The sequence below is a fragment of the Neopelma chrysocephalum genome, unplaced genomic scaffold (genome assembly GCF_003984885.1).
Source record: "Neopelma chrysocephalum unplaced genomic scaffold, ASM398488v2 Primary Assembly neopelma1_23, whole genome shotgun sequence".
Classification (NCBI taxonomy): domain Eukaryota; kingdom Metazoa; phylum Chordata; class Aves; order Passeriformes; family Pipridae; genus Neopelma; species Neopelma chrysocephalum.
In genome coordinates this window covers 21,791,022-21,806,427 of record NW_020897691.1, presented here as the reverse complement: position 1 = coordinate 21,806,427, position 15,406 = coordinate 21,791,022, and the positions used below count along the sequence as shown (strand labels likewise).

At 44.9% G+C, this 15,406-nt stretch overlaps 1 protein-coding gene across 1 annotated transcript; it reads right to left on the bottom strand.

The window, feature by feature from the left end:
* Positions 1-11,492: 11,492 nt before the first annotated feature.
* Positions 11,493-14,406, bottom strand: CITED2 (Cbp/p300 interacting transactivator with Glu/Asp rich carboxy-terminal domain 2). The gene is made up of 2 exons (XM_027689737.1): positions 14,121-14,406; positions 11,493-13,485 (listed from the first exon to the last, which is right to left on the bottom strand). The coding sequence occupies exon 2, from the start codon at positions 13,476-13,478 to the stop codon at positions 12,765-12,767; it is 714 nt and encodes a 237-aa protein (XP_027545538.1). The 5' UTR covers positions 13,479-13,485; positions 14,121-14,406; the 3' UTR covers positions 11,493-12,764.
* Between the last annotated feature and the right edge of the window lie 1,000 nt (positions 14,407-15,406).

Below are 15,406 nucleotides of genomic sequence, written 5' to 3'. Positions count from 1 at the left end.
AATCTGAAGGGAATCCCCATGCTCTGCTACTGAACAGTTTTTGATTTATTCTTGGAAAGATTCAAGTCTTTTGAAACTTTAAGAGCTAGCAAAATCAATTATCAGGGTTTCAATTTTCTCCGGGCAATTTCCACTGCTTCAGCTTGCCCAAGAGACAGACTCTACATAAATACATTATGCTACATGCTATTTGGAGAATTTGGCAAAGTTGAGAATAGCTTCACTTGAAAAGTCACACAAAAGGTAAAGTAAACCCTCAGATGAGGCATGCAGTCACACTTGAATGTATATCTGCTGTTTGAACATAACTCTTCCCCAATATATAAAGGTAATTTATTGGGAAGGCAAAGAGCAGTGTTAGCTGTTTCCAGTTATTCTGGTACTGCAGTGAAGTTACTGATGCTTTACACCATTATAAGCAAACGTAAATCTAGCATGAAACTTCAAAAAGGTACTGAATCCTGAAACAGTCTATTTTTGTAATGTAATTGCATTTTAAAATGATGCTCCTCTAGCTAGAAATTATCTTCTATCAACACACAGTGAGAACAGATTTGGGCCAAGTCAACTGTCATCCTGGACCTTTTCTAAACCTGCCAGGGGAAATCTCTGGGCCCAATTCAGATGTGATCATGCTGTAAAATCACATATCTAGTGTAATTTTGAAGTCTTTTAAATGCCAGTGGTACATTATAGAGAGGAAATTATTGACTCCTGTATGATAATGTAAACTGACTTGCTTTATACAAGGCAGGTTTTTTTGTCTTTTCCTCCTTTTTCTAAATCCTTCCATTTGCTAGTAATGTTCAATTGCATCAGTTTCATTATCAGTATGTATCATTTATTTTAGATTGCTGCTAGAACTGGCTTGTAAAAATTAGAAATTGAAAAGACTCATTAAAGGCTCAGTCCTGCAGCTGCTCCGTGTGTGGAGCTGCCATTGATTTTCCTAGCAGCACCTGCTGGTAAGCAGCACAGAGAATAAAGAAAATTAGAAATTGAAGGCTTGAATCTCTCATCTGTATGGGCTGTACATGGGCAAGAAAGTATGTCATAATTGGAGCCAAACATCTTTTTCTGGAAAGGAGGAGGTCCAAATTCTGCTGGAAATCGTAAGTCAGCTGAGGGGGCTAGGGGGCAGGACAACACTGAGGTTACAACTAACCTGTCTAGGACTACTGGAGGGAAGAATAGGGGCTAACACAATGGGAACAACACAGATTGATATAACACTTAAAACACGCTTGGAAATTAGGGGAACATTTGTGGTGAAAGATAAAGATCTGTAGAAAGATGGGGGGAAATAACAGAGACAGTGATGGTGAAATAAGTCCTAATGAGGATTTTATAGGATAATGATAGGGTGGATGAGGAACTGTTAGTTCAGAAGGAATGCTGCAGTGATCAGCAGAAGTGGCAGCACTACTGTGTGATGTCTAAAACTGCTGCTGATGTAAACACCAATGACCTATTTTAAGGCATGCGTGGAAAGAGAATGACTACGTGGAAAATGCAAAAGGATGCAAAAGGTGTATTGGCATTGGCAGATCAAAACTGTGAAACAGTGTTAATTGGATTTTTCTAAAAGGATTTTCTAGCTATCTGGGTAGAAGCACCTTATTAAACATAACAACGTTTGTAAGACCAAATGAATAAAGAAGAAAATAAACCCCAAGAGATGAAAGGAAGAATAAAGAAAAGATCAGGTGAGATTGACTTTCATATTTTACTAAGCTGACAGACAAATACAAGAGGTGGCACCAATGTCACAAACTTGTTAGAATACGGCAAGTCTTTATTTTGTGTAGATAAAAAGCCTATGTAAGCAATATTTAATGTGAAAAGCAATTTGGTCTCTAATTTAGATCCTGGATTGAATATATGGACAGATATGTGCATAATATTTAGCCTTAGATATCGTCAGATGTGTCCCCAGAACCCTATTACTAAGAATTTAAAGAGTATTTTTCCTCTAATGGCACTCTGAAGGAGAGGATGGGTCAGATCTCAGTGCTTTTCAATAGCCTCAGAGCAGTTATCCAACATGAGACTCCCAAACTATTTGGAATATGGGGAATTGCTGAACTACGGGGGGAGGGGGAGGGAATCAACTATTTAGCACCCCACTTGGAATCACAGAGAACAATTCTAGTTCACTTGGATACTCATCATCAGCCAATCTGTAATAGTGTCTGAGCTCCTATAGCATTCCAAGATACATCGCTACTTACCATTTAACTCTGTGGCAGTGTTTTCCAGTTGTGTAGTAGCTTGCATGCAAGGATCTAATAAATTCTATTAAGTAACTCTACCATGAAGCAGCGATGAACTGCAGAAAGCTCATTGTACTCATTATTTGAAAGGGTAAACTGAGACATAAAGTGTTACATGTTACATGCACAATAAATAATGACTTGCCCAAGGTCATGCAGATGGGAACAAGATGCTCTCAGACTCTTCCCTACTTTAATTGTGGCATGCTTGCTTTATACATGAGGACCAGAGTTACATAAAGCACATAAAGACACCGAGCATTTTTGTGAAGTGGACCTCCCTTTCACTCTGAGCATGTGTCTTCACTTTCTGCAAAGGATTTGCATCAAATTTATAGGACCTGTCCAGTCAGCTTGAATAAAGATGGCCTAAAAACCACACTGCTTTGAACAAAAGAGGACTAAAGTGGGTAAATTATAGGTCTGGAGGGTCTAAATGTTAACCGATATAAAGGAATCTTCCCTATACAAAGGAACTGTACTTCACATGACCATGGAAAAATGTAATTCTGATTTTCATTAAATTCAGAAGACTTCTTTGAGATCTCTGAGACATTTCAGAGGTTGCGACTATGACAACCCACAGAGAAAAATGTAAATAAAATCCAAGGACTGTCATATCATTATTCTAATGACTAGTAAATATTACCTCTCCTCAGTTTTTCTTTTTTTTTTTTTTTCCCTCTCATCATTTGGTGTCTTCCCTGTCTTGTAAGGTAGCCAGTAGGTAAGTCACCCAGAGCCACTGTTCTGTTGCATGCTTGTGCTTCCCTGACACAGCAGATTCCTGCTGTCTGGTTGCACCTCCAGGCTTTTCAGTGTTAACTTCTGTGCCACAATCGTTTTTCACTAGGAGATCAGGTAGCAGAGCAGGCAGGAAGGGTAGTCACCATTTGTAAGACTGTGGACTATTTCACCAACAAGGAAAAGGAAAAAAAATAAAATCAGTCTTTAGTCCTATTCTTTCTCACTCATTCTCCAGTCACAAAGGAAAAAAGGTATTGGAGGGCATACAGGTCAGTGGGGCCCCCAGCAATCTCCTATGTACCAAACAACAACAAAAAGAAGATACAGTTCTTATAAGACTGGTTTGCTCTGTCTTCTCTTTCCTTTTATGTCACCAACTCATGTTTTACTAGCTGGGTCCTTGTGAGGCTCTATCAATTTTTAAATCCTGTTCTGTCATCCCGTTCCTTCCTAGACGGTAAAGTGTCAAGGAAACCCACAGGCCATCAATCTTCCAGGTAAGCTTCATCAAAAAAGTGGAAGAAGAAAGACATGAAGCATTTCAGCATCATCATCCATCTCAGACAACAAACACTGAGGAATCATGAATCCAGTAACTGCTGGCACAAGCAGGTATAAGCTGGCAACTTGCCTTTCTAAAGGAAAGTACAAAATCCCCCTGATAACAATGGATGCTTTTCTGCAATGTGAATTGATTTGAATATTAAATACTATATGCACCTATAGCAGAACAACCAGAAAAACAAAAGTGTCTATAACCCTAAGACGTGACATACATGAAAGTGAAACATGAGTGTACTTAAGCTTCCTTAAAAAGCAACATGCAATTTCCTCACAATGAAAGAGGCTGACAAAAGCCACTGAAGAAAAGCACTTTGGAGCTGTTCTTCCTGTGGGGGAGGAAGAAAATTAGGAAAATGTTAGTAAATCAGATTTTCATCTACCTTCCTTTCCTTCTCAGTAGTTAAAGGCCACTTGCTACCGGGATGATTCAAAAAATCACAAAACTAAGAAAGAAGACATTTTCAAGTTATTTCTCTTTTGGCTGAGGAAAAAAGGTAATCAGAAGGTCCCAGTAATTCATTATCAGAATGATTTCAACAGTGATAAAACCCAATAAGCTCATGTCGGAGGAAAATACAAATCAGAACATGCTCTAATCCATTCCTGACCCCAAACGCCACTTTAAGATTATACTCAGATATATGATGTTATATTTGAACTAAGTTAATAAGGACTTTGAATAGACTCTTAGTCATCACACTTATGGTGAATCCTGATTTAATCCAACCTGAAATTGTCATCATTACATGAGGTGTTGGAATTACAGAGGATGGTTCATGTCTGTACCTGCAATACTGGGCTCATGCAATGCTTTAACTTGATCAAGCAGGTACTCCAGCGACATCACTCCAGACTCTCAAGATGGACTTATAAGACCCCAGACTGATTCACACCACTATGGTGTACCCTGACCAAGCAATATATAGTCCTTCTGAAACAAATAATCTGTTCTGAGCGCTCTTAGGCCCACTGATACTGGGGCGGTGACTTAGAGGAAGCTGAAGAAACTGCATGAAACTTAGAATAAGCAATGCTGTTTTGGCATATAGTACTGCCTGCACTCCAAAAGGGATCCCAGCACTATGACTATACCAGGTAAGCCATCAGTCAGGCCTTGATTTTTAACTTGGACTTCACTGGCCAAGCAATTACCTATGTCAGATGAACCCAGAGACCACTGATCTAGATTTTGGTGATGAAGCTTCTCTGGAAAAATCACAGGTGAATAATAATTTTAAGTCCTTTTATTCTTCACAATTCATAAATCGAGACCACTGTCTTTTGAAAGCTAACCATAAAAAAAAAAAAGGGGGAATAGAATGTAGCTCCTAAACTTTGCCTTATCTTCAATCACAGTTAGAAGAATACCATTCAGGGCAAAGTTGTTATGTACAGTAAAAGCTAGAGAGATCTGAAGGAGAGGCAAGGAAGACAAGTAGTCTCCTTTTCTTCCTTAGGCCAAAATACTGATAGTTCAGCTTTGGAATTTAGAAGTGCTCTGCTTCACTGGTTCCTCTGGAGACAATCTCCCCCACCTGCCCTTGGTAACAGAGCCTTGGGGAAAAACACATAGTCCTCTAATAAGCATTTTGTTGCTTGCAATATTTACAGGTAAAACAAAGCATGTCAAAAAGACTCCTGGACTAGAAGTCTGGGCTAAAGGAACCAGTAGAGTAAAGAGTCAGTGTGAGTATTAATCTAATTTTTATGAAGGCATTGTGGAATTGCCAAGATGCAATTCTTGCATTAGGTAAAGGCTCTACTCCATAAGCATCCATCACTATTCACTCTGACTACATTCATTCAGTTAAAATGTATAAGATAAATCAAATTAAAAGGCTGCTTTTTTAAGTACTTTAATCAATAAAAAAGACAGGGCTTCAGCTACACCTAGCTACAAGCTCCCAGTACTGCAGCCTCTCTGCAGCTGATCTGACACCGAGTTTTATCTGTTATGGTAAATAACTACCGCTCTGCTTCAATATAAAAGCTGTGAACTGAAACTAGGCACCTCCAAGCAAGTATCAAAAATCTAAACAGCTCCTTGTAAAAATCTGTATGATTATCTGTTCATTGTTATCTTTCACGTAAAGCACTTAATTAAAACATTGGGCAAGAGGATCCTGTCTAAAAAGGAGACAGCCTAAGAAGGAGACCAAGAAGTTAGGCAATGGGATGGCAGGCTGCCCTGCAGCAGGTCCCTATCTGAGAAGCCAGGAACAGGGTGAGATGCCTTTCAGAGGTTGCTCTTCTCCATATAGGGCAAAGTCACACAGAGGGTGACTTGTGACAGACCAGCTGTCGCCCGCCCCTGCCATCCCAGGGCACAGTTGCAAAACCCCATCACAATGGCTGACCGTGCATCCCAAAGCAAACACGCTGCTGCCTCAAACACTTTCAGTGACTTATATTTGCCCTGATTAAACTGAAGTGAGGACATGAGGAACCACAGGGCTGTGGTGCTTCCTGGCCACTAAAAGAGAGTCCCACCAGATGAAGCTGAGATACGTTATTACAGGGGATTTAAAAAGAGAAGATGGTTTTCAGAAGTAGGACTGAGCACAGACTTCAAGTCTAAGTTTTGGCTACAACAGTTTCCAGTGTGACGACTGACTGGGAATGGGACTGCTCCCTACTTGCATCCCAGGAGCAAGGATGCACATCCTGTGTCCGTCCTCAAGAGCAGAGAAGCTGGTGCCCAGATCTGCAGGTTTCATTGGTTCCATCTGACAGCAGCTTTGCTCACCTGCATCCATGAAAGAAAATTCAGTTTTTTGGTGTAAATAATGGTCCATGAAGAAGGTTAACACCTCACATTTTCTTGAATTCTCTACTTTTCTGGCATACAGTGTTGTGCCTGTCAGACATGACAAGCAAAAACAATCTGTCCCCATCTCTCCATTGATAGGCACCTGTTCATTGCATGTGGTTTAGGATTTACTAGTCTTCAGACTTTTTCTCTAAAACTTCATCTTTGATGGTCATAACTAATTTTTTTTTCTGCCTGCTACTCAGAAAGACTTTATATTCTTCTCTATACATGTGCTTGAACATCGTCCTTCATCTCCTTTTAGGATCACATACTAGCCTTAGTGCAACCTGCTGATAAGCAACCCAGAAGCAACCCAAAGTATAATTATATAACCCTTATAATCCTATAAGCAACCTAAAACGTTAACTATTTAGTTTCTGTACAAAGCAGATGTGTGCAGAAGCTTGGTGTCCTTTCCCATCATTGGAAAATCCCAGGAATCCATTTCTGCCTTCAAATACATACTCTACTTCATAAAAGTTGATGTAAAACCCCCATATAACTGTATGGGGTTTATAGACAGAGATAATATCAATTATTAGACCAAATAATGTAGCTTGAAGAAAACAGAAAAGATGTTGAGTAACAAGCCTTTAAATACTTATCCCAGCAGGGAGAGAGAGTGAAATCTGAAATACTCTGCATTACTTCTGTTTGAACAGCAGCAGATAAGATACTTTATATACTTTCAGAAACATCACCCTCTCCTGCACAGTGCACTAGTGCTAGCAAAGCAGCCTGCAGTAGGAAACACAGGGCAATTGTAAGGAGGCTCCTGGTTAAAACTGCACATAAGTGTGCCTTCAGTATCTTGTGATGAGCATCTGCTGAATATTTTGAATTTAAGAAATGTTGTGCACTCACACTAATAACTTCAGCCACAGTTTTAGGAGCTTGACAAAACTGAAAGTTTCTTTCATTTTACTTTATTGCTTATAAAATAGGTAATATGTTGTCAAATAAACACTGCAATAGAGAGAGATAACAAAATGGCCCAGTGAAAGAAAAAGGTGTGAAAGGTGGTTAGCATTTCACGAAGCCCAGTAAGGTGGAAAATGTTTTGCTAGTTTTTAATATGGTAAATATGTCTTTCAAAATCTGTTTCAGGCTTGTGATCAAATTGGCCCTCTGTAATTTTTTGAGAGAGGGAAGGGCACAGCAGATGGAGAGGGACTGCAATACCTGAACCAACTCTATTAAAAACCTGGTGTTGCAAATTTTTTTCTAAAATGAGGCAAACAGAATAACAGAGAACCTACCATAACAGCAGCTCATCTGTTCAGTCATTTGATGTATCTCATTATTGTTGCAGTTACTCCGACTCAGCTTTATCTTATGCGTGAGCTCAATAGTGGCACCATATTGAAATGTGTAAATATATTTTCATAAACTATGTAAAACACCTCCTCTGTACTGACAAAATGATGCACTTAGAATACATGAAATTCTGAGAAAATGCTGCTGCCTTGAGTTCCAAAATCCTCTATTCCTCATCTGAGTTTTATTGCACACACTGAAAAATATATCTGTCAGACTATTTAAAAAATACTTTGTCTTATCATTTAAACAGCTCCCGTCAATGTTACCTAGTCCTTGTTCACACTGCTATCCCTATGAGTGATGATACAGAAATAGATCAGGTTAAGGTCGGTGTGTGTAGCCCAGATCTGTGACATTGGCATTTCTTATTCCTGCCTGCAGTAAACCTGCAGTGAGTATTTTTGAGGAAATGAAGGCTTCAAAAAGGACAGTTCTGGGGCCAGGGTCAAGAACTGCTTTTTCTGGCTTCACTTGCCTCCCCCCCATGCCTGTGCTCACCCCAGTTTTGTTGGGTTTCTGATACAAGTGTGTAGTGGCCCCTTGGGTACCAGCTCACACATTAAGCCCTGCTGTGCCACACAGCTAGCAAGGAGCAGAGGCAGAGGGCAGGAGGAGCAGGGTAGGAACAAGGTAAGAACAGGATGACTCCTACAGCGAGTTGTCTCAGAAGCCACTCGTGCCCTGAAGAAGTGCTGGCACTTAGTGCCATGGTCTAGTAACCACAGTGGTGTTGGATTAAGGGTTGGACTTGATGATCTCGGAGGTCTTTTCCAACCTGGTCGATTCTGTGATTCTATGACTCTATAATTCTATTCTGTGGGGCTCCACAGACACAAGATTTTGGCTGAACACCAGCGATCCACTGGGATGTGTATCCAACCCAGTGTGGAAAACATTTCCCTGGGGGAAAAGTAAAAAAAAAAAAAAAGAGAGAGAGAAAAAGTAAAAAAAGAAACAAATGAAAGGAACTCTGCAAATCCAGATGTTGGAATTTTCCAATCTCCCTAGCAAGACAAGATAAGCAGGGGATAATCCTTGTTTATATAACTTTTTTTTACTTTTTTTTTTCTTTAATAAAACCTGAAACCAACAGGCATGTTTTCACAAGGTTTGAAATTTGCTTCTCCTCTAAACACACTACGAGAAATTTCGGGAGGGCAGGGTGCTGGGCAGGGCCGCCGCCCCCGGGCACGGCTCTTCCCGGCACGGCTCTTCCCGGCACGGTTCTTCCCGGCACGGCACTCCAGGGGCCCCTCGGGCAGGGCTGTGAGGAGCACTTGGCCGGCTCCCCTCTCTGTGAGCCATGCCACGCCTCGGCGCGGGGCCCTGGCCCCGCACTGCCCACGGCCAGGGCTGGTACGGAGCCCCCGGCCCGGGGGCGGCTCTCGGCGCCCTCGCCCCCCGCGCCCGGTCGTGCCCGCGGAGGAGCGGTGCAGGGAGCGCGGCCGCCACCAGGGGGCGCCGTGGCGCCGCCGCCCGACCGCGCAGGTGGCTGCGGCCGCCGAGCCGGGCCGGGCCGGGCCGGCCGGGCCTCCCCCAGCGCCCCCGAGCCCCGGCGCCCCGTCGGTAAGGGGGTAGGTGCTCCCTCACTGCGGCCTTCAGCCCAGCGCCCACCCGTGAATTCTTTATTCCGAGGGAAGAAGGACGAGGACTGCGCTAATCGACGCCTGATTTCCCACCGAGCGCGCCTTGCGTGGCGGGGCGGCTTAGGGCTGATCTCCCTTCCAAATAAAGCAGCGCGGCTATTTATGGCCGTGGCTTAAAGAGGAGCAGATCTCATGTACCATGTTGGAAGTTCTTGAAAAACAGCCAAAGTACAGAGGTCAAGTTTCCTGTACTGACAGAAGCTTAGCAGGACGGCAGTGTCCTTCGTAAGGAGCTGGAGAACTGGGTCGCCGTGCATCCTTCACTAATCGCTCGGTTCCAATAATAAATTACTTCGGTGTATTTCCAAGCAGCGTGGAGGCCAGAGAGGACCTACTTGAAAGTCTGTTACTGCCTCAGCCTTCGGGAGCATTGCCAAGGGGTTCACACTGGCAAGATGAGGGTCAGGCCCCCAGAATTACTTGGTGGATATTATGAATAAGAAAATACACAGTTGTGTTATCCACTAGGATATGACTCTTCATTAGAAATTAAGGGACAAGGTAGACAATATGATTGTTTGGCAAATTTCCCTAGGGTCAACTTTTAAGAAATCATAAAACCCTTGGCGATGCATTCCCAAAGCCAGTGCTTTCAGTAGCTGCTGTTACTTAGAGGCAGCAGCTCTCCGGAGTTTTACAAGGAGTTGTACGCAAATAGACTCTATCAGTGTGCACATGGAACTGCCTATTCTTGGAAAAGCTTATATGGAAGGATTTAATGTTGACAGACTTAAGTAGTGATGTCTCAACTGTGAAGAATCTGTTGTTTAACCAACTTTATGAAGCAAAAGTGCCTATCATTAAAGCGAGAGTATTCCCTTTTGTTTTAGGAGATTGCTGAGGCTTTAAACATCTATGCAATTTGGTATGCACATAATCTGATAGTCTGTTTTACAAGAAGTTGATTAGAATCAGAAAAATCACCCTCCCAAACTCCAGCAGAAGAGGGCAATGAAACGTGCACCAAGCAAACAAGCCTTAAAAATGGAAAAAGGATTTATATAGTAGCAAACTGGGCAATGGGTCTTAAAACAACAGCTGTATTCTTCTAAACACTCTTATGCTATTGGTGAGTTAGGAAGTTATCATTCACTGCCATTTGATGTTAAATTTACTGTCACAAAATGTTAGCCATCGCTGCCTGAAACCAGAAGGTTGCTTTTTTTAAATTGTCGGGTACTGAGAGTTGTCTAAGAATTGGCTGTCACTCCCTGCAGAGAGAATTTTGTCATCTCAGGTTTTCCCAGAAGTGTACACTTCCTTTTTTCTATCTTTGCTAATACTTCAATATTTACTTGGGGTTTGGTTGTTTTTGTTTTTGTTTTTTTTAACATTCATAAAACATATTAGCTGCTTCCTCTCTTAAGGCAAAGAAGGCCAAGTATCACTTTTCTCACCAGCTGGGACAATCTTAGCAATAGTAATCAGTTTAACTTCCCAGATGGATTCAAAACACTGCTATTTACACTCCCATTCTGTGGTGATATCCTCCGTTGTTTATGTGACCAGGTTTAAAATTTAACTAGATCCACCACGCTGGTTTTCTTCCTAATAAATTCAGAAGACATGGATTAAAAAGTAGGCAAAAAGAAAGCACGGTGATACTGCTCCGGTATTGAACTTGGGAAGCATGGCTAAACAGGATTAAATGCATTATTAGAGTCCTAGTCCCACAGCCCTCACTGAACTAAAAATTTGTGCAGGAGCTTTGCCAAAGGGCCTATGAGGGCAGAAGGCAGCAACAGTTGGCATTAAAGGAGCAAAGTATCAGCTGCCTTAAAATAAAGGGCATTTTCCCCCAAAATATTTAAAGTAGAACTGTATGGATTTGTCTCAGTGATTTCAGTTGGTAGCAATTTCTGGGAGAGAAGGGTCAGAGATGTCCCACTGTGGAATACTTCAAGGATATATGCTATGCCCCTTCTCCTAAGTCACTGGAAATGAAATGCAATTGGTTCCAGTGTGATGCAGGTTTGGATTGACGCAACAGTCTCCTGTGAGGTGAGAGGGTCAGGATGACACCCACCACCCTCCCTTCCCACATTACAAATACTTTTTACATATGTCTTTTTGCATAACTCTTCCAGGTGATATAATAAATATACAAAAGAACAAAGTCTACTATATAAATGAAAGCAGATTTATAAAATTACAAGTTTAATAGATAAATATAATAAATACTTTATGCATCATAACTCTGGACAACTACATTTAAAGCAAGTATGCTGGCAAGTCACAAAAAAGTTGCGCCTTGGCAACTTTATTTTTCAGAAAAACCACACTGACAGGCATATTACAATGTTACGCATGAGGCTTTATGCTGTAAGTATGTTCAAATCCCACTCACCTACCGAGTTCACCATGACATATATATGGGTGTAGTGTACTTTCTATTTTGGAATGTCTTTTTGCACACCAACATGGTTGTACAGATAGATGTTCTACTTACCAGGGCAGTGGGGAAGAGTTTTGAAGAAAAATACTGGTAAATGACTTCTAGAAAAACTAAAGAATTTCTTAACTTTTTATTGACATTGGCAAATTAAAATAGAATAAATTAACAATATTTTCTCAAAAAAATGTTTTGTACAAAAATACTGTCAAAATTTCCTGAAAAGCTTTCAACACAGTAGTATCTTCTCATGTACTGAATAAACTATATTAGCACAGTGTCAAAACGCTGAAGACAGAAACAAAATAAAAAAAAAATCTGTGAAATGTTTGCCACTAGTCAACATTCCATCCACACCATATTATTGTCTATACATATGGGGGAGGGGGAATGGGTAGCAGACTTTTAAAGTAACAGTATTACTTTTCCTGATCCGGAAAGGTTTGGCCCACATCTGTTAAGCTTCCAGTTTAGCGTATTCAGAAAAAAAAAATTAGTCTGCACTGCAATGCATAGTTAAAAATTAAGCAAGATGGCAGCTTTTGTGCAGTAGTATCTGCCCTTCAAAGTTCATGCAACCAACTAATGAATGCAATTTTTTTCCCTGTTCACTCAGAATTTGAATGCAGTTCAAGTCATTGAAAATCATCGTTTACAAAATCCACAAGATTAAGGAATTTGCCAAGATTAATATCTAACAGTTCAGCACTGTGGGAATTATGGGCATGTTACTGCAAGGAAATTAAGAGAGGGAGGTGGGGAGGGGGGGGTTACCAACATAAAAAGGCAGAGTTTGCTAGATGTTATTACTACGGGAGGGGAGGTTAGTGACAAAGCTACAAAAAAAAAAAAGTGGTGGCAGCGATTTAAAAAAAAAAAAAATTATACAAGCGCATATTTGACTCTGCTTTCCAGATTCTCACCTTTTCAAGCCCTGAAAAGTGAGACACCGTGTCTAGGGGAATGTTTTCATTCGCACCGATAAAAGTCCTTTGTTTGTTTTAAATGAATCAGCAGCTCACCCTACTGGGCTGCTGTTTGCAAACGAAGTCTGTCATGAAGTCAAACTCGTTCTGTCCCAACCACAGCTCAGGAAGCTCCTTGATGCGATCCAGCCCCATTTCGATGACTAAGGACATGAGGACCTCCTCGTCGATGAAGTCCGTGTCTATGACATTGGGCGGCAGCATTGCCGCGGGGACGTGGGGGACGGCGGGCGGCAAGCCGCTGCCGCCGTGCTTGGGGTTGCAGTCCCTGAAATGCTGCTGGCTGCTGCCGTTCAGCTGGTGGCTGCCGGGGTGCAAGTCCGGCATGTAGTGGCTGTGGGGGTAGGGGTGGTGGCTGAAGTACTGGTTGTTCAGCTTCTGGAGCTGCATGCTGGCGCTCAGCTGCCCTCCCGGGCTGGCGACGGGGGGGGCCATGAACTGGGAGCCGCTGAAGCGGGCGGGGGGCGGCATGCTGCCGGCCGGGTGCCCTCCGTTCACGCTGCCCGGCCCCATGGCGTGCCTCACCCCGCTGCTCGCGTTCATATTCCCAGCTCCGTAATGTATATGGTCGCCCATCAGGGCGCTGAAGGCGTGTTGCTGCGGCGGCTGCTGCTGCTGGTGGTGGTGATGGGGGGTGGGAAACTGCCCCATGCCCATCCGGTGCGCAGGGTGGTGGTGGAGCCCGCCGGATCCGTCGGGAAATCGCCCGTGGTTCATGGCCATCATGTGGTCTGCCATTGCTCACCTGGAAAGTTAGCGTGTGAATACATTAGGAAAATACACCCTTCCTCGGACATCCAGCCGCCCTCTCCCGGACCAGCTGCATCTGCCTGGACATGGCAGAAAATACTCCGCTGGTGCTGCAGTCCTCTCCTTCTCGGGAGAGGGGGGAAAAAACCAAACCAACCCAAACCCAAAAATATACCGTGGCTTCACCATGGAGTACAAAGGGAAAAATAAAAGGGGAGCCTGCGGCACGAAAATACGGTCCCCTCCGCTAATCCGGCGGGCAGCACGCCTTCCCACTCCAAGTCGCGCATACCTATCGGCGGGGAGCGTCGCGTTCGGCCTCGGCAGCCGCCTCCCCGCGCCCCGAAGGCGCCCGAGCCCCCGGCTTCGCCTGCGAAGGCAGCGGATTCCCACGGCACTCGCGCTAACTTGGGGGAACAAGCAAAGAATTGGCAAGTCCCACCTAGCCGCTGTCAGCAACTTTTGGAATTAAGTCCCAATTATTTTGTTAAAAATACGGTAGTGCATAGATAAGGACGTGAAGCCAAGGCAGCTGAGAAACACCTTTCCTCGGGTGTTTATACAGTCACGTTTTTCCTGTTGCACACAAAAGGGACACCCAGCACCAGCCACGAGAACCGCCGCACTCACCTCCCGGCTTCTTTTTCTCCTTCAAAGGTGGCGGTGAAATCAGTCAGCGAGAGTCACCCAGCATAGAGAGGGCTTTCCCGACTCCCTCTCCCCGGCGCTGACGTGACGGCGCCGCGATTGCTGCCGCAGCCCCGGAGCTGGTTCTCGCCTCTCCGCGAGTCGCATCGGCACTTGCCAACAATGAGCTATGTTCCTTACACGGCTTTGGCCGCGGCTAATATAGGATTTCAGAAGGGAGGAGCAAAACCCTTACAGGCAACCAGAAGTAAAACCTGGAGCAAGCGGGGCGGGGGGGAGGGAAGGAGGTGGTGGTGGGGAGAAACTGGGGGGGGGGGGAAGCCAAACACTGAACGCGCAGCGCGCGCGCGCAGACAGCGGGGTACGCGCGTGTAGGGAGACACGCGGGAAGGGGCCCGGCGGGTCGGGAAGGCACCCAGGCACCCCGCTCCCTGCCCCTGGTCCGCTCTGCGGCGCCCCTCTCAGCGCCTCCCCTGGGAACAAAGCGGGGCTCGGAGGAGGGGTGGCAGGAGCGGCACTGCGCGCACGCCGCCGCCGCTCACTCTCCGCCCGCGGTCCCGTCCGGCTCCGCGTCCCGGCATCGCCGGCGGCCCCGGCGCCCCGTCCGCTCGCGTCGCTGCAGCGCGGCGGGCGCGGACACTCGTGGGGTTGAGCGCTCCAGCCGCGCTGCCCGGGCAGGGCGAGACCCATCCCTCCGGCGCTGCCGCGGTGCAGGTGCCCGGATCCGCCGGCGTGAGGCCACAGAACCCGCGTGGGCGTCCTTGGGGCCAGCTGCTCTCCCGGAGGCGAGATCCGAAATCCACCTTTTTCCACAGACACGGGCGCCGCATGCGGGAGGTGTGTGTACGGGGGTGCCGGCAGTCTTCTTACTCCCACGTCCTTCCATCCCTTGTTTTTGCCCCACAGCCCCCCGGGCTGTGCAGGGCGAGTGCCCACTCACTCTTGCCCTTGGCCGCTGTGATGGGGTTTATTATTATTTACGATTGTTTTCCTTGCAATGGCAAAGACGAGCAGAACATGAGGAGTGCAAGTGGGCACAGGCTTTGCACGGGCAGTCGCCCTGGCTGGGCACGTCCGCTGTCGCTCCCCCTGCTCGGCAATGCCCTGCCTTGCTGCCCAGCCCAGGCGGGGCCATGTGTATCCAAGACATCCCCTACACTACCGGCACTCCTGCCTCTTGCTCCAGATCCACCAGCTCCTCTCTGAAGGGCAGCCATGCTGAAGTAGCAGGGACGAACTGAAGGGCCAGGGGAGGCATGCCATAGGGA